The sequence below is a fragment of the Accipiter gentilis genome, chromosome 9, assembly GCF_929443795.1.
Source record: "Accipiter gentilis chromosome 9, bAccGen1.1, whole genome shotgun sequence".
Taxonomy (NCBI): Eukaryota; Metazoa; Chordata; class Aves; order Accipitriformes; family Accipitridae; genus Astur; species Astur gentilis.
In genome coordinates, this window is record NC_064888.1 from 28,186,696 (window position 1) to 28,213,182 (window position 26,487).

The following is a 26,487-nucleotide window of genomic DNA, read 5'->3' on the forward strand; positions in this document are numbered from 1 at the left end:
AAAATCCGCTGCCTCTCCAGCGGCACTGTGAGATTTGGGGTGCTGTGGGACAGAGGAAGGCAGCCTGGATGAATGTGAGGATGCTTTCTGGCATTAGCCCCTATAGATTAACGAGGAAAGAGCATGCCCTGCATCTCTGTTTTCAAATCACAGTCCAGAAATGCAACCAATCTGCCAGGCAGCTCCCCAGACACATCAGTCCTTATCGAAGCTCTGCTGCGTGGGGCAGGGCAGGGTGTTTCGCTTCACTAGGAAAGGGCACAGAGGCAGCGGGTGAGCAGCTGAGCAGCGGGGATCCAGCTTTCTGGGCACAGCAGACTGTAATTTATCTCCATGAGGAACTGAAGGGGATTTAGAGGGGAAAAAATGGCACGAAGTTAAATAGCAGTGTTGCCTCGGCATCCTTACAAATAAGCTTTACCTGCTGTTCGTTCCCATCTTGGTTGCAAAGGCCATCATCTACCCGAACAAAGGCAAGGGGGGATGCTGAGAGAAGTTGTCAGGGAGCATGCAGGGCCAGTCCCCGAGCAGGGCTGTGAAGGAGCCCTAGGGCACTGCCCTGCTTTTAGGGATGGCCACCAGCCCCAGTGCTGGAGCACTCGGAGGATCTTCAGCGAGCATGCAGGGAGCGGAGGCTGGGGTAGGCTGGGAATGTGGCACAGTTGCCCTCCAGGGTGGCCTGTCCCTTGGCACTGCCCCAGGGCAATGCATCCTACCTCGCCTCCTTGTGCTGAAAAGTCTTTGCGTTCAGACCCCTCTATCCTAGAAGGTGCCTGGGAGAGAGGGCAGAGCCTAGTTTTGGCATGTGGAGGGACTGGCCGTGTCCAGTCCATCGCTCTGTGGTGTTCCTGCATATCTCCATGCTGCTTTGCCTGTGCTTTGCCTCTGGCTAAGGGTCTGGGGTGCCGGTGCTCTGGGGACCCCATAGGAGTCCAAGCCCACCGTGGGCTTGCAGGCTGAGGTGTAAGTCTTGGCTTTCTGATTGAGCAGTTTTTAAATGAAGCCTCTCTGCTCTGTCTGTCTGCAGTACCGGAGGTTTCCTAACTTCCACTTACACATTGCAGCCAGAGTAATGTTAGGTATGTTTAAGAGGCGGCAACATGGGAGTCCTGCCAGGGACCTGCCCTTGGCTGGAGCTTGGACCGACACCGTTACCTCCAGCTTGGCCTCCAGCACGGCCCTGGGGAGCTTCCAGGCAATCTGCTTTGGCAAGGACCCTTTAGGACATTTGGAGAAAAACCACTCCTGTAGCCGGGGTTTCTCCCTAACCTTGGCTGACCTCAAGGCTGTGATCGGTCAGGAGATGGGCACACATCTGCCTGTACCGAGCCACCCCTCCTGGGGTGACAGATGTCCCTAGAATGCATGACCCACCCCAGCGCCTCGCGCCTGGGACTCACACCCTGCCCGTGGGTTTTGCGCCCCGGGAGAGGGGCAGCGCCGAGTCCCACAGGGCGCAACCTTGCGGGTTGGAGCCCCGTCCCCGGGAGCCAGATGTGCACAGCTGTGCGCTGGCCGTACGGGGAGCCGGGCGAGCCGTGGGGCTGCAGAGCCCGGGTGTGGGTTTCAGTTTAATCGCCGGGGCTGGGGAACCTCTATTCATTCCCGGCTTGCATTCATCTGTGTCCTAGTAACGTGCTCTCCCCACCTCCTTCGCACACACGGCTGGATAATGGCAGGAGCCCGGCAATCTCGGGCGCTGAATAGCGGTGTAATTATGAGGCTATAATGGCGAGCTGGAACTCATTAGCCATTATCAGCCGTTTCAGCAGGACAATGGCAGCACCCCGGGGTGCGCGGCTGCGCCGGCTGTACCCGGCGGCCGTACACGCTGCTCGGTGGCTCGGAGGCCAGCCCGCCGCTGACCTCGGCCCCTCGCGTGGCCGCAGAGCCCGGTGGAGGGAGACTTGGGCTCCGGATGGGAACGATGGGCTTTGTATTCGGCCCCTCGTGTGATGAGGGGCGTTCCTGCTCCCCGGTCCCGCTGCCGCGGCTGGGGGGGGGTATGGAGCCCTGGGTGCTGGGGTCCTGCCCGGGCCTCGCACCCTGCTCCGGGGTGGCACCCTCCTGCCTCTGCCCTGGCTCCAGCAGCTCGTCTTTCCCTTGGCTGCCTCCCTCTCTTGTAGTTTGTTTGTTTCCTCTTTACTTCTGTGTCTGTATTCAGCGCAAGCAGCGGGTCTCCGGCGTGGGAGCCCTCCCCGGGCCGTGCGCTCGCGTGGGCGTCCTCTGTCCCCAGTGCGTGTCGTGGGCAGATCGGCCTCGTGGCAAGGAGCGAACGCTGCCGTGCTCTGCGCTGCAGAGGGGGGAGGCTCTCTCCTGCTGTGGGGTGCTGCACAGGGACCCTCAGCTCTGCTCTGCGGGTCCCAGGGGTGACAGGCCCCCTCTCGCTACAGTGCTCACAGCCCGTAATGCAGAAAGGCACTGCAAAGCTGAGATTGTGAGGCGCAAATCTCTGCAGCTCCCGGCTCAATATATTTTAAAGCAGGATAATCCTAGCAGGGGCACGCGGAGACCGTGATGGGGGAGAGCCAGGGAGGTGTAGCCGGCAGGCTCGGTGCAGAGCCCCTGCCGCGTGTGGGTCTGGCAGTGGGGCACACCTTGCCCCGGTGCCGAGCAGAGCCTGGGCAGGAGAGCAGCCATGGGGTGGGTGTAGGCACCCCACGGGCTGCCCTCTCCCCTTATTTCCACCAGCAGGACAAGCAAGCTGGGACAGCATCTCCCTTCTGGCTGGAGTGCCTGTCCCTGCACTCACCCAGGGCTTTTGCATGAGAGAGCAATGCCAGGAGAAGCAGGTTGTCCTGTGCAAGCGTCTCCTGGCAGGTGAAACCTGAAGTGTGGCTTATTCTGCAGGCAGAAGGTGTGAGATGGCTGTGTACTGAACCAGTCGTGATGCATGTGGGTGACCTGCAGCTGGGTGTTTGGAGCGATCCTGCTTTTCTGGGGGACGGTTGTTTGCTTTCTTGTTATCCCTGCCCTCTGTAAGCTCTGTGTGTTTGGGATGACCCTACGAGGTGTTGCTGCATTTCCAGAGTGGGATGATGTGCATCCAGCCAGGCGGCGGCTGGCGTTGCTGGGCTTCTGGTTGCATTGCTGAGGGCTCTGGGGCTTCTGTCCCAAGGAGGGCATCCAGCATGGGGACAGGGAGATGGGGGAGCCAGGCAGCTCCTGCCCCTTGCTGCTTTATGGTCCATGAAAGACGCCATTCCTGGCGAGGGGCACAGAAATGCAAAAACCACTACCATCCTTTGGGCCCTGTCTGCCCTTTTTGGGGAGTTGCTGGGGAGCCCCCGTGCCTGGCCACCTCCTGAGCGCTTCCTCGCTGATCTCTGCCTCTTCTCTCCACAGGGAGCTCAACGGCAACAACATCACGCGGATCAACAAGAATGACTTCGCCGGGCTGAAGCAGCTCCGCGTCCTGTGAGTTCCCGGCGAGGGGTCGGCTGGTCTGACCTTGGCAGGCGCCGTGCTCAGCTCGTGGTCCCTCCTGGGGCTTGTAGAGATGATGCTGAGCCCTTTGCTGGGCATCTGCTGGCGGGGCTGAAGGACATCTGAGTTGGGCTGAGCCTGGTGGGCTTCCAGCTGGGAGGGAGTGGGGAGAAAGAGGCCAGGTTGTGTTGAATGTATGGTGGGAGCGAGGTGGCCCTGGGTCTGGAGGGTGAGTGGGGACACTGCTGGTGAGACGGGGTGCTGGGGACCACCTTTCTGGAAAGCTGACCCCTTCTCTCTGCAGGCAGCTGATGGAAAACCAGATCAGCACAGTGGAGCGTGGGGCATTCGATGACATGAAGGAGCTGGAGCGGCTGTGAGTGCCTGGGCGGGGAGGCAGTTGGTGGAGGGCGGCTGGGTTTAGTTGCAGAGAGCATCCTTTCCTTTTTGGCTTAAACCATAATGTATCAGCGCTGCCTGACTTCAAACACCTTCTCTGCTGCGTGGCAGTGGTATTTTACAGTGTGGGAAGCAAACCTATTTCTGTTTCTATAGATCTTAAAGTCCTTTCTGATGCTTTTGAGGTGAGGGGCAGGTTAAACACAAATCACTCTCGCTGTTATCAGCTGTGTCCTGTGTGTTAGTGAGGAAGCCGTAAGTTCCAGTCCAGTACTCAGTAAAATAGCTCAGCAGTTTAAAAATCCGGAGCTGCTTGAGCAAATAGAGGAGCTGAGCTAGCAGCAGGTTAACAGCACATTTAAGCAGCAATCAGCAGTTAACAGCTTGGAGTCCTGTCTGCATGTAATTACAACATTGTGAGTAAGTCTATTAATGCCCCGTTGGTTGCCCCTGCCTGGGAGTGCTGTGGGTGGGACAGGGGTGTCCTTGCCAGGTGGGGATTCTTTTCTCTAATGGCCCCTCTGAGTGAGCCAAAGCACCCCAGCTGTGCCCAGAGCTGCCAGTTGGGTTGCAGGTGGGGTGATTGCTTTGCCCCTGAAACCCTGACCCTTTCTTCTTTTCCTGCAGACGGCTGAACCGCAACCAGCTGCATAACCTGCCTGAGCTCCTCTTCCAGAACAACCAGGCGCTGTCACGGCTGTAAGTACCCTCCATACCGGTGGGTGGTATGGGCTTGCTTGTGGGGCTGCTTGGGGCTGCGATGGGGTTTGGAGGGGCACTGACATCCTGGGAGGGTGCTGTTTCTGGGGGGGGGGTTGCTGGTGGTTACTGGTGTTTTGTCCCTGTGAGTGCCTGGTGTGTGGCAGGGCAATGCACCCTGTTTCTGAGCGACCCCAGCATGCAGCATGGCAGGGAATTGGCTTTGCCCTGCAGAAGGCCTGAGACCAGTGCTGTTAAAGACTGTGTTAAATGTCCTTGCGGTGCATGGGGATGTGGAAGGAGGTGCTGGAAGTTTGGGCTGGGGCTGGCGCTGCTAAGCTGGGCTGTGCCTGCACAGTGCCAGTTTCAGAGTTGCTGTGAGCCCCGCAGCCTCCTCCCTGGGTGTAGACCACAGGCTCTGGGGTGGGGTGCCCTTATGCCCCAGACCAGGTTGTCATGAAGGGAGGGTAAGGGTGATGTCCCCAGGGGTCAGTCCTGCCCAGAGAGGCCTCTGCAGGGCCCAGAGAGCCCCATGGCCCCACTCCAGAGCTGCCTCTCTGCTGGTGTCCAGGGCAGCCTGGGGAAGGAGGAGGAAGCCCTGCCTGGGGCAGATCCAGCCCCTTGTGCCTGCTGCTCCTTCTCTGCACAGCCCTGCCTGCCTCCATCCTTGCCTGTCCCTCTGCACCCACAGAAGCACCCCCAGGGACCGGCTCCTGTTGTCCAAGCCCCAGCTCTGCAGACCCCTCTTCCCTCCGTGCAGCAGCAGGCTGCCAGAGAAGGGCTGCCGGGGTTTGATAAATACTCCTTTTTCCATATTGGCTTTCCCTTGCCTGGGGCTGCTTTGCTCGGGCAACAGCAGCATTTTTCAAACTGCAGGAAATCCTCTTAACAAAGCATTTACCGGCTCTCAGCTATGTCAGGCACCATGTACATTGGGAAGGGGGCTGTGAGGAGGAGAGGGTGCATGCCAAACTGGGGCTGGGTGCTCTCCATCTCTCGGAGAAGATGCTTACACCCTGTGGCTGATTTGCAGTGTGTAGGAGCAGGGTAGTTGTGGCTGGGACACAAGCTCTCTGCTTACTGCATCTTGTATCTCCATTTCTCAGCTGTGAAATGAGGATGCCAGGTCCCTGCCGGCACAGGGTAGGAGTGGATGAAATAACTGAATGGGCTGAGACATTGCCAGGACAGGCATGACCATGTCAGGGCCAAGCAGCCCTGCCCACGCAGGCAGGCTGCGGCTGAGCCGTTTTGCTCAGCAGTGATGCCGGTTTATTCTGACAGTGCCAGGGAGTCAGTCCTGGAGTCCAGCCGGAGGCGGTGTAATGAAGGGTTAAAATGCTGTGTGGGTTGCCAGCGTGGGATGTGTGAAATGGTGGGCCTGTGCCAAAGATGGGCCTAGGTAATGGCAGCTGATAGCACAGGCGTTCAATTAATTATCGAATGGCATTTGTTGAGCTCAGCTGTGCCGTATCGTGGAGCCAGAAAGGGCCCATCCTCCTCCAGCCGCCCATTGCATAACAAAAACACAGTTGAGAGAATTATTTTACAAACATTAATCTTTCCCTTTCAATCTTCTCTATATTTTAATACCAGGCTCTTTCAAAAAGCAAACCCCAACAATTCACTGGGGAGATGGAGAAGGACAGCCTCCCGGGTGGGCTGTGCGATGTGCCCCTCCACAGCTCCCAGGCTCGTGTGGAGCTGGGGCTGTACATACTGCCATGGGTGAGGAGGGATGTGCAAGATGCTTCTTGCAGCCCGCCCCCACCCCGTGCGCAGTTTCATTTCAGCCTTTGCCTGTTGCTTTGCTGTTGCTTCCTGCCATGTGGTGGTTTTCTGGAACCTATTCCCTCCTGCCCTGCCTTGAAGCTGTTTTCTGACCATCTCTGCTGTGACAGCCACCACCTGGACACCAGCACCTGGAGCTTTTCTTGTGTAATCTGGGGCTGTGTGAGCAGGCTTAGATTTTTGCAGCCCCTCAGCTATAGGTGGTGCCGTGTCCTGGAGAGCTTTGGTGCACGCTCAGAGCAGACGGTCTCTGTGACAAGCTGTGGGGTTGGGGATGGGGGACACACTGAGCCGCCTGCCATCCTTCTCTGCAGCATGTTACCCCACACGCTGCCTGCGTTAGCGAGGGCAGGGATGCAGTGCTGGAGTCTGCCCGGGGAGCACATCAGGAGCCGCTGCCCGGGAAGAGCCTCAGGTGCTGTGTTTGGGCAGCAAAGCCCTGTGTGCCGGAGGACCTGCTGCTCCTTCTCCTTGTGGCTGTCCATTGCTGAGATGCCCAAGGATGGTTTGGGGGGTACAGCAGAGCAGGGGTGCCCAGACCTTGTCTAGGCACACCATCGCGCTGGCTTAACAGGAGGTGGGAACTGGACCGGTGCTAGTCCGGCCAGTGTGGGAGGTCATAAGGAGGCTCTTAAATTGCCACAAACCTGGCTCAGGCTACAGGGATATGAGTCAGTGGGGAGCAGGTTTAAGCTAAATTGAAATCAGCTTGCCTTGAACTGAAATCGGAGCCTCTCTGCCAGGCTTTGTGCTTATTTAACTGCTGAAATGGATCTGGGGTGGCCCTGTGGCTCTGTGGCCTCTCCCTGCCCCGGAGGCAGGCCAGGACCTGTGCTGGTCAGGACGGGATGGGATGGGAAGAGAGGGCTTTTAGCAGCACCGTGCTCTTGCAGATTCTGGTCTCCAGACCATTTCCAGCAAGCAGTGCCTGTGCCCCCCATGCCCTGCCCACTGCGGCCACCCACGACGTTCTCCTCAAGCTCCCGGAGGTACCTGCTAGGTCCTCGTGTCGTTGCACCTTGATACCGGGAGGTCTTGAATTAGCAGAAACTGGCTGAACGAGTCAGGCTGAGATCTGTTTAGCTGGGAAATGAGGCTGCCAGGTCTGGCAGCTGGGTGGCAGCTGAGGCAGAAAGCCAGGGGTGGATGCAGGAACCAGTGGGGGTTGCTTAGATGGGTACCTGGGTGCTGGCCTGGACGCTCCAGCCTCTTCTAGCCTTAGTCTTGATGCATCTTCAGCAACACATCAGTAACACGGCAGCAGGTTAAGGCAAGTCTGTTGAATGTGGGGTATGTGATACCCATAGAGCAGTTTTCCACTGTACCTCGAGCCTCATGGAAATACCTCACAAGCACAGAGGGGAGGACCTCAGGCTCAGGTCAGGATGGAGAGCTGTTTGTCCGCCTCCTGGGTCTGAGTGTCAAAGCCTAATCCACGTTGGTGGTGCTTTGTGGTCTCCCAGCCCGGCTCAAGCTGCAATTAGTTACTTGGATCTCGGCTATAAAGAGCATTTGTGCACTGGGATAATGGAAAGGGTTGGAGTTAAACCTGATCCGTCGGGGCTTAAATAAACTGGGGAATGGCAGGAAAGGGCCAGCAGAAAGCAAACCTCACATGAGGGCTTGGGGGAGGTGAGACGCCTGGAGAAGAATGTTTTCCCCTTGGTATTTGGGAATACTGAGCTGACGCCTGCCCGAAGCCTGTCTTGGTCTGAGATGGTGGGCTTGGGGGAGGTGAGACGCCTGGAGAAGAATGTTTTCCCCTTGGTATTTGGGAATACTGAGCTGACGCCTGCCCGAAGCCTGTCTTGGTCTGAGATGGTGGGGTTGGGGGGGCTGTGCCAGTGCCTCAGCAGAGGGGCTGGGAGGCAGGAGGACTCTCCGCGTGGCCTTCCTATTTATATCTGCCGCAACAAGCGGATAACTCATTAAGCAGTCCTGGTGGCTGAAAATGGTGTTGATCTGAGGTTTCACTGGAGAGCGCCTGACCCTGGTGACCCCATCTCAAACTGGGTTTAATTAAACTGTCAGCACTGGACAGAAGAACAAAGCATTGTGGGGCTGGGGGGGCTGGGGTCCCCCCCACAGCTCGCTGGGGAAGAGCACGTCTCCTGCAAGGTGGAGAGCTGATAAAAAATGGATCTTCCCTTCCATCGAGGATTACCCAGGCAAGAAGGTGACCTCTGCTATTGCACTGCCCAGTGGTGATCCCCGGTGCCCCGCAGCTGTGCACATCCTGGCTCAGCACCGGTGCCCCGGTGCAGCCCTGCGGCACGCCGGGAGTCAGGGGGGTGCTGGCAGACCTCGCTTCAGCATCTCTCCCGAGCTGCCAGGAGTTATTTTTTTCCCTTGGGGGGGACGGGGACCCAAGCCCTTGAGTTTCTGCTTCCTTGGGAGGGATGGGGAAAGGATGGGAGGGGAGTTTTGTAGCCTTGTCTCCCCTTTCTCCCCACCTTCTCTTAAAACCTCCTCCTGAAGCCGTTTTTAAGTCCCTTTGGGGGTGCTGGGTGGGGGATGCGAGGAGGAGAGAGGAGGCTGGGATGGCCATAGCAGCAGGGTGAGAACAGAAACGCTGCGGGCGCATCGTCAGGGAGGCAAAGACGTGGGCTGTCGAAATGTGCTAAAGGCAGCCAGAATGGCTATAAATAAATGGTTTTCTCCAAAGGAAAGCCGAGCTGGCACGAGGGAAGAGCGGAGAGGTGCGTGCTCAGCTGTGGGGAGCTCTGGGGAGATGCTCCCGCAGGGGAGCAGCAATCCCGGCTGGATGTATCCCCCCAGGAGTGGCCGCCCAGAGGTTTCCCTTGCCAAAAGCTGCAGCAGCTGCTCCATGCTCAGCAGAGTGGGAGCCGAGAGAGGATGAGCAGAGAGTAGGGAGAAAAGGTCTTGTCTCCAGAAGGAGGAAGATTTAGGACACGGGCTGCAGCCCATCAGTTCCTGTCAGACCTGCGCCAGCAAAAATGGTGGAGGAGACGGTGCCGCTTCTGCGCTGGCAGCCAAGCCCAGGGGGAAGGGCCATGGTGCTGCTCTCCCATCTGTAAGGGCAGGGGCTCCCTGGAAACAGCTTTAACATCTCAATCAGGACCGGTGGCTTTCTGAGCTGGGGACATGTGAAATGCTGTAGGAGCTGGGGGAATTGTCATGCTCCTACAAGACTCTCCTCCTGTGGCTGGAGCCTGCTGAGCAGTAGTGATGCTCTGCACTTACTTCTGTCTGGGAGCTGAGACAGACCAGGGGCTGATCCAGACCACCTCTGGACCAGGGGTATTTAAAGATCTGAGTGATGAGGGAGTTTCGAACTGAGTCGCAGAGAGGACTGCAACTGGGTGTGCTGCCCGGGCAGGAGAGGTTACATTCTGGTGAGCTCTGGGGTAGGTGCCTCGCACCATCACTGCATCTGGCCAAACTCAGCCCTAATTGCCTTTAGAAAAACAAGCAGAGAAAAATGGAGCGCTGCTAAATAACTTGAGAAAATGCAAATGACATCCTTCAAGAAGGAGAGGACCACAACCACGCGGGAGGAAGCTGTGAGCTGAGTAGTAGCAAAACAGGGTGACAAGTGAAAAAGGAGCTGTCGGAGAAAGGAATAACAAAACAGGCCCTGCTCGAGTGGGGCTGGCTGTGCGTGGGAGGTGTTGCTTGCGAGACTGTATCAGTGACCGTTCCTCTTGCTGCTGTACTGGGAAAACCCCCGGATAGGAAAGGGAGAGATGGAGAAATGTTGGGACAAAAACCGCGTGCTCGGTGGCGGCTGGGTAGAGGAGCAGTCCTGTGCCTCTGCAGTGGGTGGCTGCGCGGGTGCCAGGTGGGAGGTGTGGGTGCGGGGGGGGGTGTGGGTGCCACAGCTCTGCTCCCCTCCCAGCCTGGGGGACTTGCTTGCCCCGAGCCCCGGTTTTGATCTGGTGGGGGACTTTCGGTGCCTGCCTGCATGTTGGCTCCCTGGAAATCCGGCCGTGGTGGTGGGCTGGCTCTGGCTGCGTGCCGGCTCTCCTGTGCCAGACACCCGCCCCGTCCTCCCACGGCCACTCCCATTGGGGCTTTGGCTGAGGTTCGCTACCTCCGGCGAGGTTTTGTGGTCGTTCTGCAGCCAGCAAGCTCGGCGTGCGCCTGGGAGCCTGCAGCCGCTGCGTGGGAAGGGGCCTGCGGGCACGGCATTGTGTTTTCATCTTTTCGTGCTGGAGCAGGGTGGCTTCGGCTCCCTGAGCGTGTGCCCCTTTGCCGCGCTTTTTGCACAGGTGTGTATGTGCCGGTGTCCCTGTGCAGAATTCCGTGGCCCAAGAGCAAAGTGCCAAGGTCGGAGCCGAGAGCAGCCTGCCCCTGGGAGCAAACGTCCCTGCTTCCCCTTCCCCAGCATCTCGCATTTCTGTCCCAGTTCCTCCCTCCAGCAGCATCCCCCTCCCCTTGCTGGGTGAGGGCCAAGTGTCCCCGCTGTCACCGTGCCCATGTTTCGGCCGTTGTCCCCTCGACTCTGGGTGCCGTACCCCCTCGCGCTCCCGACAAAGCCTCTTCTGTCGGGGACAGAGTGGGGCTGGGGGGGCCGGGCTGGGACGTGTCCCCCCGAATACCAATCAGGAAGGGGAGTGTGTTTACCCCAGTAGCTGGGGGCGGACTGCGGGGTCTGTGCACTGCAAGATTTACCCCCCCCCCAGGCCGGGGGAAGGGAGGCCTCTCCGCAGCCCCCTGGAACAAAGAGTCAGTGTGGCTCATGACAGCTCTAAGGAAACGCGGGGAAACAAATGTGCCACTAATAGGTGGGGAGGTTACCTAGGAAAAGATGCTGCCAGGCAGGCGGGCGGCCAGCCCCCTCCCCGGCAGGGCAGGCTGGCAGGCAGCGAGGGGCTGAGGCTGGCACCCCCAGCCTGGGGAGGGGGGGCTCAGGGGGCTGCACCGGGGCCAAGCCGAGGCAGGTTTGCATGCCCTCGCACTGCTGTCCCCATGGGGACAACATCCTTATGGGCACAGTAAGGACATCTCTGGGTTTTTGTGCTGGGTGTCCCTGCTGGGAAGTGGCACTGTTGTGCAGGGAGCTGCTCGCTGCCTGCTTGCTCTCCCCCTTCTTCCTCCATCGTTAATGTGCCACAGACCTCAGCTTTTTTTTGGTGCCCCAGAAAGACTCCCTGGGGGATCCTGAGTACAGCCAAGCCTCAAAGCCTCACGAATTAAACACTTGTTTAAGACCTTTTTAGATTTAAGTGCTTCCATAAGCTTTTTGGGACCTGACTTGCAGTCTCTGGAGACACAGGAGTGCCAGGGTGAGAGTCGCTGCCATGCCCCGACCTGCTGCCAAGCAGCCTCCCGCTTTGCTTCCCACCAGCCCGGGCCCCCTCCCACCAGGTTGATGGTGCAGACCCTGCACAGGGGTGCCCCGGCCCCCAGCTCTGTTCTGTGCCATTATCCTGCTGGCAAGCCGGGGCTGCCAGGAGTGGGCATTGCCAGCCGGCTGCCTGGAGATAATCTGCCCCCTCCCTCCGTGCACTCTGTTGTGCTCCTGACCCACGGCCGGCTCCGGCTTTCTGGGTGTTGAGCCGCTTCCAAGGTTTCCCTGGCAATGCGTGGGGTTGAGCCCTGCTCCTGGAGCTCCGTCCTCGAGCTGCCAGCTCTGCCGGGTGCACCCTCAGTCTTGCTTTGGGTGCAGGCTTGGATTTGGCTTTTGTAATGGTATTAAAGGAAAGGGGTCTGTGTCTGTAGTGAGGTGTAGCTTCCAGCCCCCTGCCCCTTTTTGCAAAGTGCCACCTCCACATGGCATCGTACAGAGCATCCTTGCCCAGCTCCCCAGCGATCCCTGCCACACCAGCCAATGGGAATTTGCAACTCATGGGAAAAAGCAATGGAAAATCAAGTCTTCCTAGTGCTGGGCAGCAGTGCTAATTACACAGCTATTAAAACACGGGAATTACTTATTCCCTCCCTGCCTTGCGGCTCATTGCCTGCATTGTGCCACATTCACCCCTTGGCCACCTTTGGTCCCCTGAAAGAGTTAAAAGAGCACTTGGAGGAGCCAGTCCCTTTGTCCATATGTTTTGAGAGCAGAATAAAAGCATTTCCTTCCTCCTGTTTTCACAGCTCAGATAGTAGAAAGGTTCAAAGTGATATTAAAGTGTCGTGAGCAGAATTAGCCTTTGGTAATTTGACTTCCAGGATGTGGAAGAAAAAAGTTTTAAGCAGTGATTTTAGGGTAAGTTATAACTTGGCACCCCTGCACATGTATCCCACAGATGTGTTAATGTGCAGAGCCAGGTAATTAACCTGTGTTTGCTGGTTGATTCTCCTGCGGATTGGTGCTAGGCCCCCTTGTTGCTCCTGCTGGGGCTGCCACGAAAACAAGCTGTCACCAGTTTCCAGCACTGCTTCCGACTGCTGCCTGCAACGGTGCCTGTGCCACGTCCCTTCTCTGCTGCTCCCGAGGGGCCCGTGGTGCTGTCAGCATCGGTGCTGGACCACGCAGCCTGCAGCCCCGACACCAGCAGCTCAGCTTGGTGGGTGCCAGCACCAACTTCTTGCCAAGCAAGCTGCCTGGGGCAGCGGGATGCTTTACCCACTGCAGTAGGTGGGTAATTTTCCCAGCGCTGAAGTGCTGTAAAGACCAAATGTATGTGAGCGGGGAAGATGCCCCTTCTCATGCCCAGAGGGAGTCCTGGTGCGGCAGGGCTTGTAGGCGTTGCCAAGGGGAAGCTGTCCCCCATCCGCAGGGATGGGCTGGCCGTGTCCTGGTTTGGAAAGCCTGTTTCCCTGTGCGTGCCGGTCGGCATCCCTGCGCAAAGAAACCCGGCCGGCAGCGTGTTGGGGGTGGGTTTGGGGAGGTGGGGATTCATTTCCCAGATTCTCATCTGTGTTAAATTAATTATCATCTCAGGCTTATCCTCACTTAACCAGCGAGATGCAGACGTCTGTGGTTAGGACCCCCACTGCCCTGCCAGAACTAAGCAGCACATGGATTAGGGGGTCTTACCGGCTGCCTCCCCTGGCCCCTCCATGGTTTTTGCAACCCCCTTTGCCCCCAGAGGCTTTGGTTCCCATTTGTGTCTGTATTTCCCTTCAGGACAGGAAAAGCTGGATTAATTTTTACTGCTCCTCAGGGAGCTGTTGGTAACCAAAGACGTCTTGCTGTCTTGTTTTCTGTAAACCAGGAGGCAGGAAATGGCAGGGATGGTTTAAAATGGTTTCCTTGCCCCCCCCTTCTCCCCCTCTGGCCCTCACCACCCCTCTGATGGAGGGTGGTGTTTGGGGCAGAGTTGCCTGGAGAGAAATAAAGTTGCTCAGGCTTTTTCCAGGCCTGGGGCTGGAGGAGAGAGGTTTCTCTGGGAGGTGCAAGTGGGAAGAGCTTGACCATCCTCTTGAGTGTTTGGGAAATGGTAATTTTGGGATCCTACAGAGGAGTGAGGGGCATTAGCCCCACTGCATGAACACAGTGTTAAATGTGGAAAGCACAGGAAAAGCTCCCAAAAAGTGCCTCTTGCCCCAGAGCTGGGAAGTCCTCCATCCATAGAACCCTCCTATGGCAGAACTGGGAAGGGGACCCAGGAGTCCTGGTCCTGTGTTTCCACCACCACCCCCCCCCCCCCATCCCTGGTACGACACTCAAAGGGGCTTTTGTCCAGCTCCGAGCCCCACAGGTGGGTGGGCACTTCATTCCCCCCCTTCCCTTCCCCCTGGGCTGGGATGCTTTTTCCCAGGGGCCGTCGTTGGCCCGTCGCTATGCAACACAGGCTTGCGGGTCGCCTCAGCAACGGGGGCCTGGGGATGCAGGTTGGGGGTTGACCCCATCACGGGACCCTTTTGGGATGTTTGTCCGGGGACTGGCACGTACCCAGCAAAACGCACGGTCGCGTGTTTTGCTGGGTACGTGCTGGTCCCCGGCAAGCGGGATGGAAATGCAAAATCAGCGTGTGCCGTGCTGGTGCACACATGGCACAGGGTGTAGGGTTGGGATGCAGGTACCTGGCATTGGGGTTTCACCCCAAGGTTGCTCCATTGCAGCTCCTCTCCATTGCACAGCTGGGCTATTACTGTCAGTGCTATTAATTACTAATCATGGGGACAAAGTTGGGGCAGTGTAGTGAGGGGGGTCTGTGCTTCTGGGGTAAACAGGAGCAAGCAAGCAGGGGAGGCTGGCTGCATTCCCGGGACACAGTGGTGTTTCCAGCTCTTGCTCTCTGACCGGAGGCATTTCCACCTCCCAGCATTGCCGTCCTGCTCCGGCTCGCTTGTTCTCTTCCCCACGGGCGCAGCGTGTTGCTCATTCCTGCATCCTACGATTTCACAGCATCCCCGCAGCCGGGTGTTAATGAGATTAGACCCAAGCTTTAAGATGTCTCTCTCTATCCTTTGCCATCCAATTACACAGCCCGCATGGTATCTGATTGCCTGCGAGAGGGGAGGACTGGGTCTGGCTGGGATGGGAGGATGCAGCTGGTCTTTCTGGGTATCAGCCCTGCCGTGACAAGTGGTTTTCTTTTCTTTTCTTTTCTTTTCTTTTCTTTTCTTTTCTTTTCTTTTCTTTTCTTTTCTTTTCTTTTCTTTTCTTTTCAACTCCCCCCTTGGCTTTGAGCTGCTTCGTTTGGCTTTTTCATCGCTTCTCGATGTGGCGGCTGGGCAGAATTTGTTTAAATTAACTGCTTGAATGGCAGCGTTGTATGTGTTGGTGGGGGGGAGCTCAGACAGCACCAGAATGGATGAGGGGGATTAAAGGTGCCTAATGGGTTCCAGATGGGCATCCTGGACTGGGAAACACCCCCGCAACCCCAACCCCAGCCAGGGGCTGCTGGCAAGGAGCTTGGGGCTGGGAGCTGGGATGCTACAGCGGGTGGCTGCCTGGCTCTCCCACAGCAGAGTGGCTTGCTCCAAGCTTGTGCCCGTGGGACTGGGGTGCCCTGAGACTCCTGGGGTGCTGGCTGCCTCTGCACCATGCCCAGGGTGAGCAGACAGATGCACCACAGGAGGAACCTTCCCTGGCTGGCCTGGAGCATGGAGTGCAGCAGGCTCCACTCTCCCCTCCAAGCGCCATGGGCTCTGGGGATGCAGGGCTGGGGATAACTGCTGCATGCGAGTCTGGCTTTTGGAGGTGCCTCAGCTCCAGCATTAGCTGGCAGTGCAAATACAGCCCGCCACAGCAGCACTGCTGGAGCGGCAGTTTCTGCTCAGCAGTCTTGGTTGCAATGTCAGGAATGATAATATTTAGTCTTTGACGCCCTCCCCCTGGGCTCTAGGGTACCTCGGGGCACTCGCTCACTCCAGCATCCCCACTGCAGCAGACATCAGCATATTTTTTCTTATTTATAGATGGAAAACTGAGTACCAGAGACAGGAGCTAAATTGCCTGCATGGCCCTGCCAGTTACATTTCCTAGACCTGTAGGGATTAGAGACATGGTGACAGCCCTCCCCGGCTCTCCAAGGGCTGTGCCTCCTACTGATGGCCAGATTTCTTCTCCACACCTGCTACGTGGTGCCAGGTCTACATGTTTGCAGCCTGTCTGGTGGCAGTGCCCAGCTTGGAAGCACATCAATCCCAAGCGAGATGAAGCATGCAGGAGTGAAGGGCTGCTGGGGAGCAGTGTTGCTGACAGTGACCATAGGGTCATGGGCAGGGTCATTGCTTTGGAGTTTTATTAATGGCTGAGAGCAGGAGCAGGACATAAGCTGCGAGCCAGCTGGCTGCTGGGAATATCGTCCGTTCTGTAGGATGGCTCATCATTTTGCAGGTGTTTTAAGCTTCTTAGGGGAGTGGGCTGCAGAAGAGCCCATCAGTTTTAATGGGAATGAGCATTGAGTGGTACCTTTTGCTACTGAAAGCTGGAAAAGCCCTGCTCCTGGCAAGAATGAGCCCACTCACCCTGCAATGGCTTTTTGTGAAGGCAGCGGTTTGCTCCAGCTTGTTCAGCTGCATCCAAGTAGATGGCTGAGCCAGGGGATGAGGCAAGGCGCAGAGGAGGAGACCCACACCAGCACTTCTGATCCACAAGGGCTGCAGCAGAAGGTGGGGGCTGAGGAGGGTCTGGGCAGGGGGGTACACAGGGCGGTTGGGAAGCCCTGGCTGGCTTCCCTCACCCGCTGACCCTCAGCCGAGGCTCTGTCTTCCAGCCCTCCTGGCCCATCCTTGGCCCAGTGTTCCCCCGGCTCTCATTTCCTTCCACAAATATTGAGAAAATAAATAGCGCAGCCGAAAGGGGACATCCCCGTGTCCCTCCACGCACAACTGACTCCCCAGGGAGCCGTGCAGGTGGTGACCCCGCATTCCTCAGCCTGAGGGTTAACCAGCAAGAAAGCAAATATTGGCTTCTCCGGGGACCGCCCCAGCCCGTGCCCGTGGCCAGGGTTGCCTCTTGCCTGAGGGATGGGGCTCATGGGGCAGGCAGGTCCCCATCCCTGGCAGGGGTGGTTGCACAAACGCAACTCTTTGCTTGGGTAGCATGAGGTCCCCGCCATGGCCTGAGCCCGCTCCTTGGGGCAGAAGGTGCCCCGGCACGGGAGGGACAGGCAAAGCCACATGGGTGATGGGCTGAAGGGTCAGCCTGGGCTGGTCACTGGCTGCGGTGGGCTGGGGGCACAGCTGGTGTGCTGCCAGGGCTGGCTGCCCCTCTGCCTGTTGCTGCATCTGCCCCTGGGGCACGCTTCTGTGCCTCGGGGAATTGAAGGCACGTGGCTGGAAAGGGCTGCGGCCGCTCCGCAGGGAGCTCGTGCGTGCGGTGCCGATGGCGCGAGCCCAGCGCTGCCAGCTCCCGCTGCCTGCCCCTCTCGGCTGGGCTCCTCCTGTCCCCCTTCAGCCCTGCGTGTGGTTTTGTGGCACAGCAGTTGCTCCACGAAGTGCGGGACCTGTGTTGATGCCGGGAGCCTTTGCAAGCCCCCCACTCCCCGGGGCAGGATCTGGCCTCAGTGGGGTCCAGCAAAGCGTATCCTCTCTCTCCCCCATCCTTCTTCACTCCCTCCATCCTGGTCTTGTCTCTTAGCAACTGCCCCTGGCCAGGACCTGGGCTGCGCATGGAGGGATGTGACACTTTCTATGCATCAGTCATTTTGCCACCTTGAGAGTGACGGCGAGGTCATTAACCCCCACGGCAGTGGTTGGGCCGAGGCGCGGCGAGCGATGATAGAGCATCCCCGCGACGCCTCCGCCCGGGTAGCAGCCGGCTGCTCTGCCTCCAGCTTGACACCGATCCCTGCTACAATAACGATACAGTTGGCAATCAGGGAGGAATTAAAGGATAATTAATGCCAATCCACATGGAAAATTGCTCTCGTCAAACAAACCCGATATCATTTTTTTTGATGAGCTGACAAATTGGGTTGATAAGTAGCGACTGTGCTGACATGATATACTGAGACTTCTGCAAGTCATTTTACTCTTGCCTGGAGGATGTTGCGATGAAAACATTAATATTCTGCAAAAATCAGTGTAGCATTTCTGACAATGTGCTTCATTGGTAGACATCCTGGGGGAATTGGAGCGGTCGCCTTTCTGGCAGGGTGCAGCGGGGGTCTGATGATGATGAACTGATGTTCACCATCTCTGCAGAGCCACAGTGGTCTTGGGATCTTCAGTGGCAAAATATTGACTTTTGCCAACCACCCCCAAGCCTTCTAGCCTCTTGTTGCCTCATCTTTCTGCACCCAGCCGAGGGTGTGCAGTGAGGTGGGTGGTGTAGGTGATCTAGCTGGGGAAGAAGTGACCTGCACCGTCACAGAGCTCTGTTTGGAAGCAAACATGAACCAATAGGTGAAAGGAGCAGGACTGTGGATGCCGGTGGGATGCTGGTCCGGCGGGATGCTCTGCCTGAAACACCTGGCGCTGGAAAACATCCTCGTGCAAGGTCACGCAGCTGGGGAAAAAAAAATGTAGGTCACAGCTACAAGACGGGGAACAGCGTCGGGGGACGTGGTTACACTGAAAAAGACTTAGCAGCCGTCGTGGCAGCATGCTTTGGGATGCAGGCTTCCAGCGCTGAAGCTTCTGGGGTGATGGATGAGCAAAGCAGCTCTGGGTACCGAGGGCTGGGGGGGTTGCTGTTTTGGGGGGCAGCGGGGAGGCCTCTGTTGAGCATTGTTTCTGCTTCAGGGCCCATGGTTTAGAGACATGTTGGGAAATTAGAAAGTGCTCAGAGAGGAAGTGCAGTATAATTGAAGGTCTGGAAAACCTGCCTTCCAGTGAAAAGAATTAAAAAGCTCAGCCTATTTAGTGTATGCAAGAGGAGGTAAGGAGGGGATTTTATCCCCATCTCTGTGTACCTGCATGGGGAGAAGCCTGACTGTAGGCACCTCATTAATTTTGTAAAAAAAGAAAAAGAAAAGAAAAAGCATAAAATCATTCAATAGCTGGAGGCTGGAACCAGACAAATTCAGACTAGAATGAAATTTGGCTTTTTCACCATGGAGAGCAGTTAACCATTGAACACTCAGCTGGGAAGAGGTGGATTGGATGTCCTTTGAAGTTGCAAAGGAGATCGTACTTCTCTGCCTGATGGTGAAAATGGGAAGGGACAGGGTTGGAGCAGGAATCCCAAGGAAGGCTCTGTGTCTGGGCCGGGTGCGCAGAGGCGTCCCGGTGATAAAGTGTCCCCTTCTGGGTGATGGATGGCACCCCATTGGCTGTCCCTCTCTGGGCACTGGGGACATCAATCCAGCACCTGCATCCCAGGCCAGGACCTTAATTGCTTGCAAAGACCTCAAGCATCCCTGCTTTGCAAGCCTGGCTGAGCAAAGCCGGCTGCAGAGGCTCTTCTCCATCCAGGACGATGCGAGGCGATGCCTGAGCAGGCACGTCTGCTGGTGGGGATGGGGCTGCCACAGCCGGGGGGCTACCGGGGCGGGAGATGTCCCAGGCTGCCCATGCTGCTCAGCCAGGCCAGGGGGGATCCGCTGGTGCCTGTCTTCCCACGCTCTCCCCGGGGGATGTTCAGCCGTGGCCTTCCTGACCCCTGCGCTGCAATCCTGTCTGAGCATCTTAGGCAGAGTTATATTTTACTAGCACGGTAAAAGGAAAAGACGGCTTTGCTTTGATTTTATGAGCTGCAGAGTACCTTGCCGGGTTAGGTGCTGGCTGAGCTTTGCAAGGGCTCTGGCTTGGAGTTCACAGGGCAAATGGCGGTGGTGGTTGAAGATGGTGTCTCTCTCCTACGCCGCTCCCTTGCCCATCACAACTGCTCTTCCTCCAGTGCCCCCGTCCCTGCAGAGCCGGGCAGGATCTGCTTCTCTCCTGTTCCCATCCCTTTGCAGAGAGATGCCAGCCGTGACCATGACAGTGAGGCCAAAAGGGAATGCTTACAGGTTGTCCAGCCGTGGGGTTTTCCTGGCTGCTGGTCCCCTGAAATTGTTCCTGGGACAGTGAGAAGGCAAAAGCTGGCTGTAGCTGGGGATGTGGCTCTGGGAAAGTCCCACCCTGGCTGTACATTTGGGGACAACGCGTGCAGAGCAGTGGGATGCTGGGGGGTGTCATCGGTGCCCCCGTGAGCAGGGCAGTGCGTGCAAACACCCCTGTGTCCTCGCAGCCTGCCGACCCCTGATCCCCCAGTTGTAGGAATGTCTTTACATGCTCTGGGAATCTTTGTGCTCCTGTCCTTGCAGCCTGCCACTGCTGGGTCTGGGTTTTGTGCTTTTGCTTCTTTTTTTTCCCCTTTTTTTCCAGCCTCTTTCACAAAGACACCTTTTCTCCCCCGCGCCCCCGGGGATTTACGCAGAAAGCTCACCCTCAACATGGCAAAAGAAAGGCCCGGGCGGCCCGGGAGAGGAAGCTCACACAAAATGCGGTGTGTGGCTCTTTGTGTCCCCTTTGTAATTCCTCTGCACAATGAACTGCCCCGGCCACCCACCAGCCCCGGGGTACCCCCAGGTGCCCCGTCCGCTGTGCTCCCCGGTGCAGCAGCAGGCAGAGCTGGGGATGCTGCTTGCCGGGTGGCTGAGAGCACAGCTTTTGTGCTCAGGAAAGGGGAAATTTGGGCAGGGTGGAGATCGCCGTGTTCCCCCAACAGCAAAAAGCCCCCTCGCATCCCACCGGCCCCGGGCAGAGCGCTGGGGCGGTCCCTCCAGCAGAGCCCTTCCATCAGCCCCACTCTGACGGCTTTTAACATGCTAATGACCCTCTCAAGGGCAGGAGCAGCTCTGTGTAAAACCCATGTTCAGCCCTCGGTCATGGACATTTGCTCGGAGACACAGTGTTAAATATTTATCCTCCCCGCCTCCCCCCGACTCCGCAGGCATTAACAATAGCGATCGCAGCCGGCCCCTTCCCCCTCGCCGGGAACATGTGGCTCCCGGACCACGACAGCGAACGTTATCGTTTGTACCTGTGAATTATTGATAAGGTATAAGATAGTTCTTGCGGTGAAAAAATAATGAGGGGGAGAGGCTGTTTGCAGCCTGGCGGGGTGGGCGCTGCTGCAAACCCTCTTCTCCGGGGGCAAAATAGGCGGTGGGACCCCGTTCCTGCCGGGCCCCGTCCGCCAGCTGACCGCGCCAGCCCTTAGCAGCGTGTGGCCGGCACCGGGCTGCCTTCGTGCACAGTGACTCCTCTCTTGGCGTGGGTCTGGCTGGCGCCTGTCCCCTCCTGGCTGCCCGCTGCCTTCCCCCGGGGAGGTGGGCAGCTGCCCTCCCTCCCTGGCCCCACGCTGCCTGCAGCCCCCCGCGACCTGGGGGATGCTCGCTCAGGCAGCTGCCTGCGGGTCGCGGAGGTGAGGGGGGATGTCCCAGCTCCATGGGTCGGCTGCCCACCCTGCGGTGCCTTGGCGGGGAAGCGGCAGGTATCGTCCGGCCCCGCAGACGTCGTGGCTCCAGCGAGCAGATGGGGTTTAGCCTGGGACAGCCTTTCAGCTGGCAGGACCGGGGAGCTCGGGAAGTCTCCGGGGGCTGGAGGAGGGAAAGCAGTCCACGGTCCTTGGCTTTATGGCCATCGATGCGCGCCGTCCCTGTGCTCTAATCTGTCAGTGGAAAAAGGGGGATGAGGCTGCTGAGTCCCTGGAAAGCAGGTGGCAGCCCTGGAAGGGAGTCTGTTCCCCAGCTTAGGGCTTGTCCTTTGGCTGGGACCTGAACCCAGCGCATCCATCCCCTGAGCTGTGGAGGTGAGAGCCTGTCCCGGAGAGCCGCTGGGTCTGCCAGCTCTGGCCGGTCTGGGCTTTGGCTGCGCTTTGTGAGGGTCTGGCACACCATGTGAGAGGGTGCAGATGGCTCAGGGGGATCTTGTCCTCAGTGGCGTGGGCAGTCCGATTAAAATCAGGGTGCCTCTTTAAGCCAGTTTAAAGCCTGGCTTTGATGTATTTAGACCGCCAACCCTGCTGTGTTGTGGGGAGAGCATTAGCATGCAGAGCCTGGCCTGATGTGGGGTTACACATATGCATCCCTGGGCTGGATGACGGGGCATCAGGGTACTGCACCCACCCCAGGGACAGTGAGGGTCTGGGGGGAGCACGGCCAGGATGAGGCACCCTCCTCCCTTGCACAGAGCCCCCTGCCGCCGTCCGGCAGCACCACCCCTGCCCAGGAAGGGGCTGCCCAGACCTGCCGTGCACTGACATCAGGTGTTGCTTTCCCAAAAATGTATCTGAATCCGGCATCCCGGACTCCAGGGACACAGGATGTGCTGTTATTTCTGAAGATGCAGGAGTGCCTGAGAGGCAGAGCAGCCCCTGCTCATCACCTGCCACAGCCGAGGGCCACGTGGCTCCCCACCTCCTGCCCCATTCGTGGCTCCCAGTGGTGGCTACGGGGCTGGGAGGATTCTCATGAGCTGCCTGCCTCCGTGGCTCCCTCGCTGGGTCTCCTGGGTGAAGGTGGAGGTGTGGGGTGCTTGTGAGCGTTACAGGGAGATGTTGATGTCTCATGCTGTTCCTCAGCATTGGCACTACCACTGTCCCTTTCTGTCCGGCCTGAATGGTTTGGATACCGATTTTAATTACACACTGCAGTAGCAGAATTGCTTGCTCCCAGCCTCTGGTTTCTGTCTTCCTCCCCAGAGTGTTCCTTGGGTTCTGTGCCCAGGGAAGCATTTCTGGGTGAAGAGCATTGCACTGGTCTTTCCACCAGCCCCAAAAGATGGGCTGGACTCCTGGAGGGGCCATGACCCCACCTTGCTCCCCAGGGCACTGCTCTTCCAGATGTGCTTGTGCAGGGGTGGGTCAAAAATGACAGTGCTGGGACAAAGGTTTGGAAGCAAGAATTAAGGAGCGATTAAGAGAGCACATGCATGTGCAGCGTGTCTGCGCGCTGGTGGGTGTATGGACGTGATGCAGTGGGTGATGGGTTGCAGCATGTGTGCCGCAGTGTGTATGGGCACGATGGGAGATGCTTCCAGGCAGTGCAGCAGTGTGCGGAGAACCCCTGGTCCAAGAGTGCTCCAGCATCAGGCAGCGTTACCACCGCGCACAAGCTGCAGCACGGGAGCTGTAGTGAGGAAGGGGCGAGTGTGTATCCTCGCTCCCGCTGGGGCAGAGCATCCCCGAGCGGGCGATTGATCCCAGCACTAAAAGGCTGTGGGAGCACCAACAGCGTCTCCTGCTCCCCGACTTGCCTTCAGTTGTGCTGCAAATACAGGCCAGGCCACTGGGATATCAACTTTGAAGTGTGAATTTCAAACGCTCCTTCTGTCCTCATCCCCTCTCCAGTGTCTGATGGGAGGCAAGGAGAGCGGCAGGAGCACGAGGCACATGAAACAGTCTGGTTCAAAGCCCGGCGCTGCGGCTCCCACTTGCAAGCCGAGTTAAGTTTGCAGGCAATTACCCGGTGTTGTTCCCTGCCTTCACTCGCAGCCTTTTCCTTTGCAAACTGCCTGCTCTATGCTTTGCTTTTAGGGGGAGAGCCTGGCAGTGGAGCAGCTACAAGCTGCATTGGGCTGGGCTCCTGCCTGCAGATTATGGTAAGGGATGCTGCAGTCCATCTCAGCGCTGAATTTGGCTCCAAGCAGGCATTGAGGGTGGAGGCACAGACATGTTCTGTGCAGGGGGTAAAGCAAAGCAGCCATGCTTTGGCCTTGTTCAGAGCCAACATGCGAGGATGGGACCAAACCCAAGCCCTTTTCTCTCCAGCTGCTTTCTGGCTAGAGGGATGCAGCAGGGACCACTCATCCCACACTGGATCCCAGGGTGCTGTGGGATGCTCGCGTGCTCAGCTGGAGCTGGGGCTGCGTGTGTGCAGGGAGGATCTGGCCCCTTCCCCGTGCGAGGCAGAGGCGAGACGGCATGTGTGAACTCGACTCCACAAGACATCAAATGTGCTGCAGTTGGATGGAAATTGGCTCTCGGAGCTCCTTTCTTCTGGCACCGAGCAGCTCCTTGCTTCTTCTCCCCCCTTGGTGGGTGGATGGGCTGATAATATGAGAAAGCGCCTGCTCCTCTCCGAGCGGCTGTGCCTGGGATCTCATCTCCAGGCTCGCCGACAATTTGCATTAATGTTTACTTAACTAACCGGTAACCCTCTTACATCCCAAGCGCCTTTGCTGCGGCGCTTGTGGTGGCTTGTGGGGGCGGTGGGACCGGCAGAGGCGTTTCTGGGCTGCCTCCTTTGTGCTCCGGGAATCTCCAACCCGCAGGAAAAAACCCTCTTTGCCAGAAGAATAGCCCTTCTCCCAATTTACTTGAAAAGATGTCCCGGGTTCCTGCCCAGCCAGGAGGACCCTGCCTTGTTCCTGGGCAGGATTTCAGTGGGGGGCCTGACTGATTTGCAGTATTTTACATATCTAATATGTTGTCAGAAATGCTTTTAAATCCCTATAATATTTAATTAGGAGGCAGCTTTTAGTGTAGTAGGTGGGAACAAGGCTGTCTAATTAGTTATTGGCGATTTCATACCCAGGGAGGTAATTAAGTTAGGTAAAAGCTGAAGACAAGCTCCCATGCATGCATCTGCCCCATTTTGGAGCTGCTCTGGGATGCAGTGGGGTCGATACCAGGTGTCTGGCCTCGGAGCGGTGTGTACCCACCCACGGCTGCTGCCAGGCTTTCCTCCGTAGGGTGAGGGACAGCCGTTCCCCATGGCAGGGACCATGCCCAGCCCACAGTCCTGGCTGGAGCAGGACATCTCCCACCATGGTGAGGTCTTCAGCCACCTCGCATGGGGCTCTGGCACCTTGGGCCCATGATGTGCTTGTCTCCCAAACCTGGTATTTTTAATCTTGAAACTGAGCTGGGATCTGACAAAATATGAATCATCCAAGAGATGTAAGAGCGGGCAGAGTCCCTGGCAGACTGTCATGTATTTTTAGCCTGCACGTGTTGGAATTTGACTGTTTCTTAGGGAAAAAAAGAGGTTTTCAGATCTGAGCACCTAGCTCTGGCTATGCTGAGAGCCCTGCTACTGGCTCTGCATTGCATTGCCCACCTTGAAAATAAGGTTTTATGGCAGCATGGGAAGGAGGACGAGGGTCAGGCTGTGCTGTGCAGCCTCTACTCACCTCTCCCATTGCAGAGGACCATGCTGGGGGTCCAAGCCCTGCCCTGCGCCCACCACTGGGAGCTCAGGAGTGCTGGTATGGGCACATGCATGCAACCGGGGGTTGGCTGCTCACCCTTCTGCTGGCCCAGGCCAGCAGCCGTGGCTTGGGCTGCCAACGCTTGGAGTTGGTCATGGTTGGGGCACTCCCAGAAGCAGGGGTGTCTCTGGGCACACCAGCACCTAAAGTTGCACCTGTAGCCTGGCCGTCTTTGCATATGTGCCAGCGATGGATGGCACGTATCTCTCCCTAGGCTGCCCTGAGATGGTTCCTGCTGCATCCCACGGTGGGGTCCCAGCCTGCGATGCCCCTGCTGTGAGACAGGGCACCCCGGCCACCCGCTTCCCTCTAAGGGGACTGGTATCTGTTCATCTGTGCCTGTGTGGGTCTCTCCCCCTCTGTGGGGTTTGCAGCCAGGACCCCACTGTTCGGGAAATTTCATCCCCCCTTTAATCTTGGCAGTTGGAAGCCAGGGAGCCGATAATGATGAAGGAGTGTAAATGTCAGCAGGAAACCAGCTTCAATCAGAACTGTTAAAAATAAACCCGCCAGGCCTGCTCTGGCAGGGGTAATCAGCCTTGGCAGCTCTTCTCCCCGGGTCCTAGAGCACGAGCCACAGCTGTGCCGAGCAGCGCCGGGCCACCCGAGCGGCCGTGCTGGAGGCTGGCTGCAACATTGGCAGATCCAGCCCCAGCCAGCAGCTCCCTTGAAGCTGGGACGAGTGACGCCCTGAGCCAGACGGGGTTCAGGGTCCCGTCCTCTCTCCCTGGATGCACCCTGGCTCTCCCCTTAGCAGGAATCCCCGCTGCAATCCCAGCTGGGCTTGAGCTAGGTTTTAAATGGAGGAGTGTAGCATGGGAGAGGGGCGTAGAGGTGAGCTGCTTCTGGCGTGCGTGTTTTTTCTTAGGGATCCCCAGGAGCTGTGTGCTCTGGCATAGCATGCGTGATGGCGGTGAGATGCTCAATCTTTGTGAAAACACCTGTGACTGTAGCTACCTCCTGGGGAACGCACAGCCTCCCCTTCCCAGCTCAGTCGGGCTATAGCAGAAGATGTGGACACACAGGTAGTACAGCCCCCAGCTATTCAGGCACGTCTGCAGGGCAGAGTCAGCCGCAGGCTCTTGGGGTCACACAGGCAGTGTCCCCACCTGAAGTGAGATGCGCTTGGAGCAGAGACAGGAGGTGCACCGTTAACCTCAAAGATAATTAACCTCCGGGCAGCTTGCAAAGGGATGTGGGGCTTCTCCATCACTTGAGCTTTAATATGGAGGCTGAAGGTCTGTGCGTGCCCCCCAGGTGGGCGTGTGGGCTCAGGGCTGGGGCTCCCTGGTCTGTGCCTTGCGGTTGGGCGCTGCTGCTGGGCTCACTGCTCCTCCAAGGCTCCATGCATATGTGGATCGGGGAAAGGCAGGAGGAGCACCCAGATGTGCCTCCGGCAACTCATTTCTGCCTCCCCAAAACAAGGAGGAGCTGTTGATCCCCAGCACAGGCGAGGTCCGTGGGCAGCAGTATTTTGTGACCAGGGGGGCTGCAGCTGTACGAACTGCCTGTAGGCAGAGGCTTCCCCAGACTCGCGGTGTGGTTTTGTGCCGGGGGCTCTTCAAAGAGCTGCTCTGTGGAGGGAAGCCCTCTGCGCTGGGGTGCAGCTCCCTGTCCCCTGTGGCATGGCCTTGACTGGGTGCTGCTCGCCCAAACCTGCTTGGGAGCGACGTTAGTGGGGCAAGGGCAGCTCCAACTTAAGCCTAGCCTTGTGGCAGGGCTTTGCTG

The 26,487-nt window shown here is 57.8% G+C and overlaps 1 protein-coding gene across 2 annotated transcripts in view; it reads left to right on the top strand.

The window, feature by feature from the left end:
• SLIT1 (slit guidance ligand 1) overlaps positions 1–26,487 on the top strand; it is a 65,218-nt gene that overhangs the window by 9,283 nt on the left and 29,448 nt on the right. For both annotated transcript variants that reach the window (XM_049811226.1, XM_049811228.1), the window contains exons 2-4: positions 3,346–3,417; positions 3,731–3,802; positions 4,453–4,524. In XM_049811226.1, the coding sequence (XP_049667183.1) occupies positions 3,346–3,417; positions 3,731–3,802; positions 4,453–4,524 (216 nt within the window). The remainder of the gene's footprint in view (positions 1–3,345; positions 3,418–3,730; positions 3,803–4,452; positions 4,525–26,487) is intronic.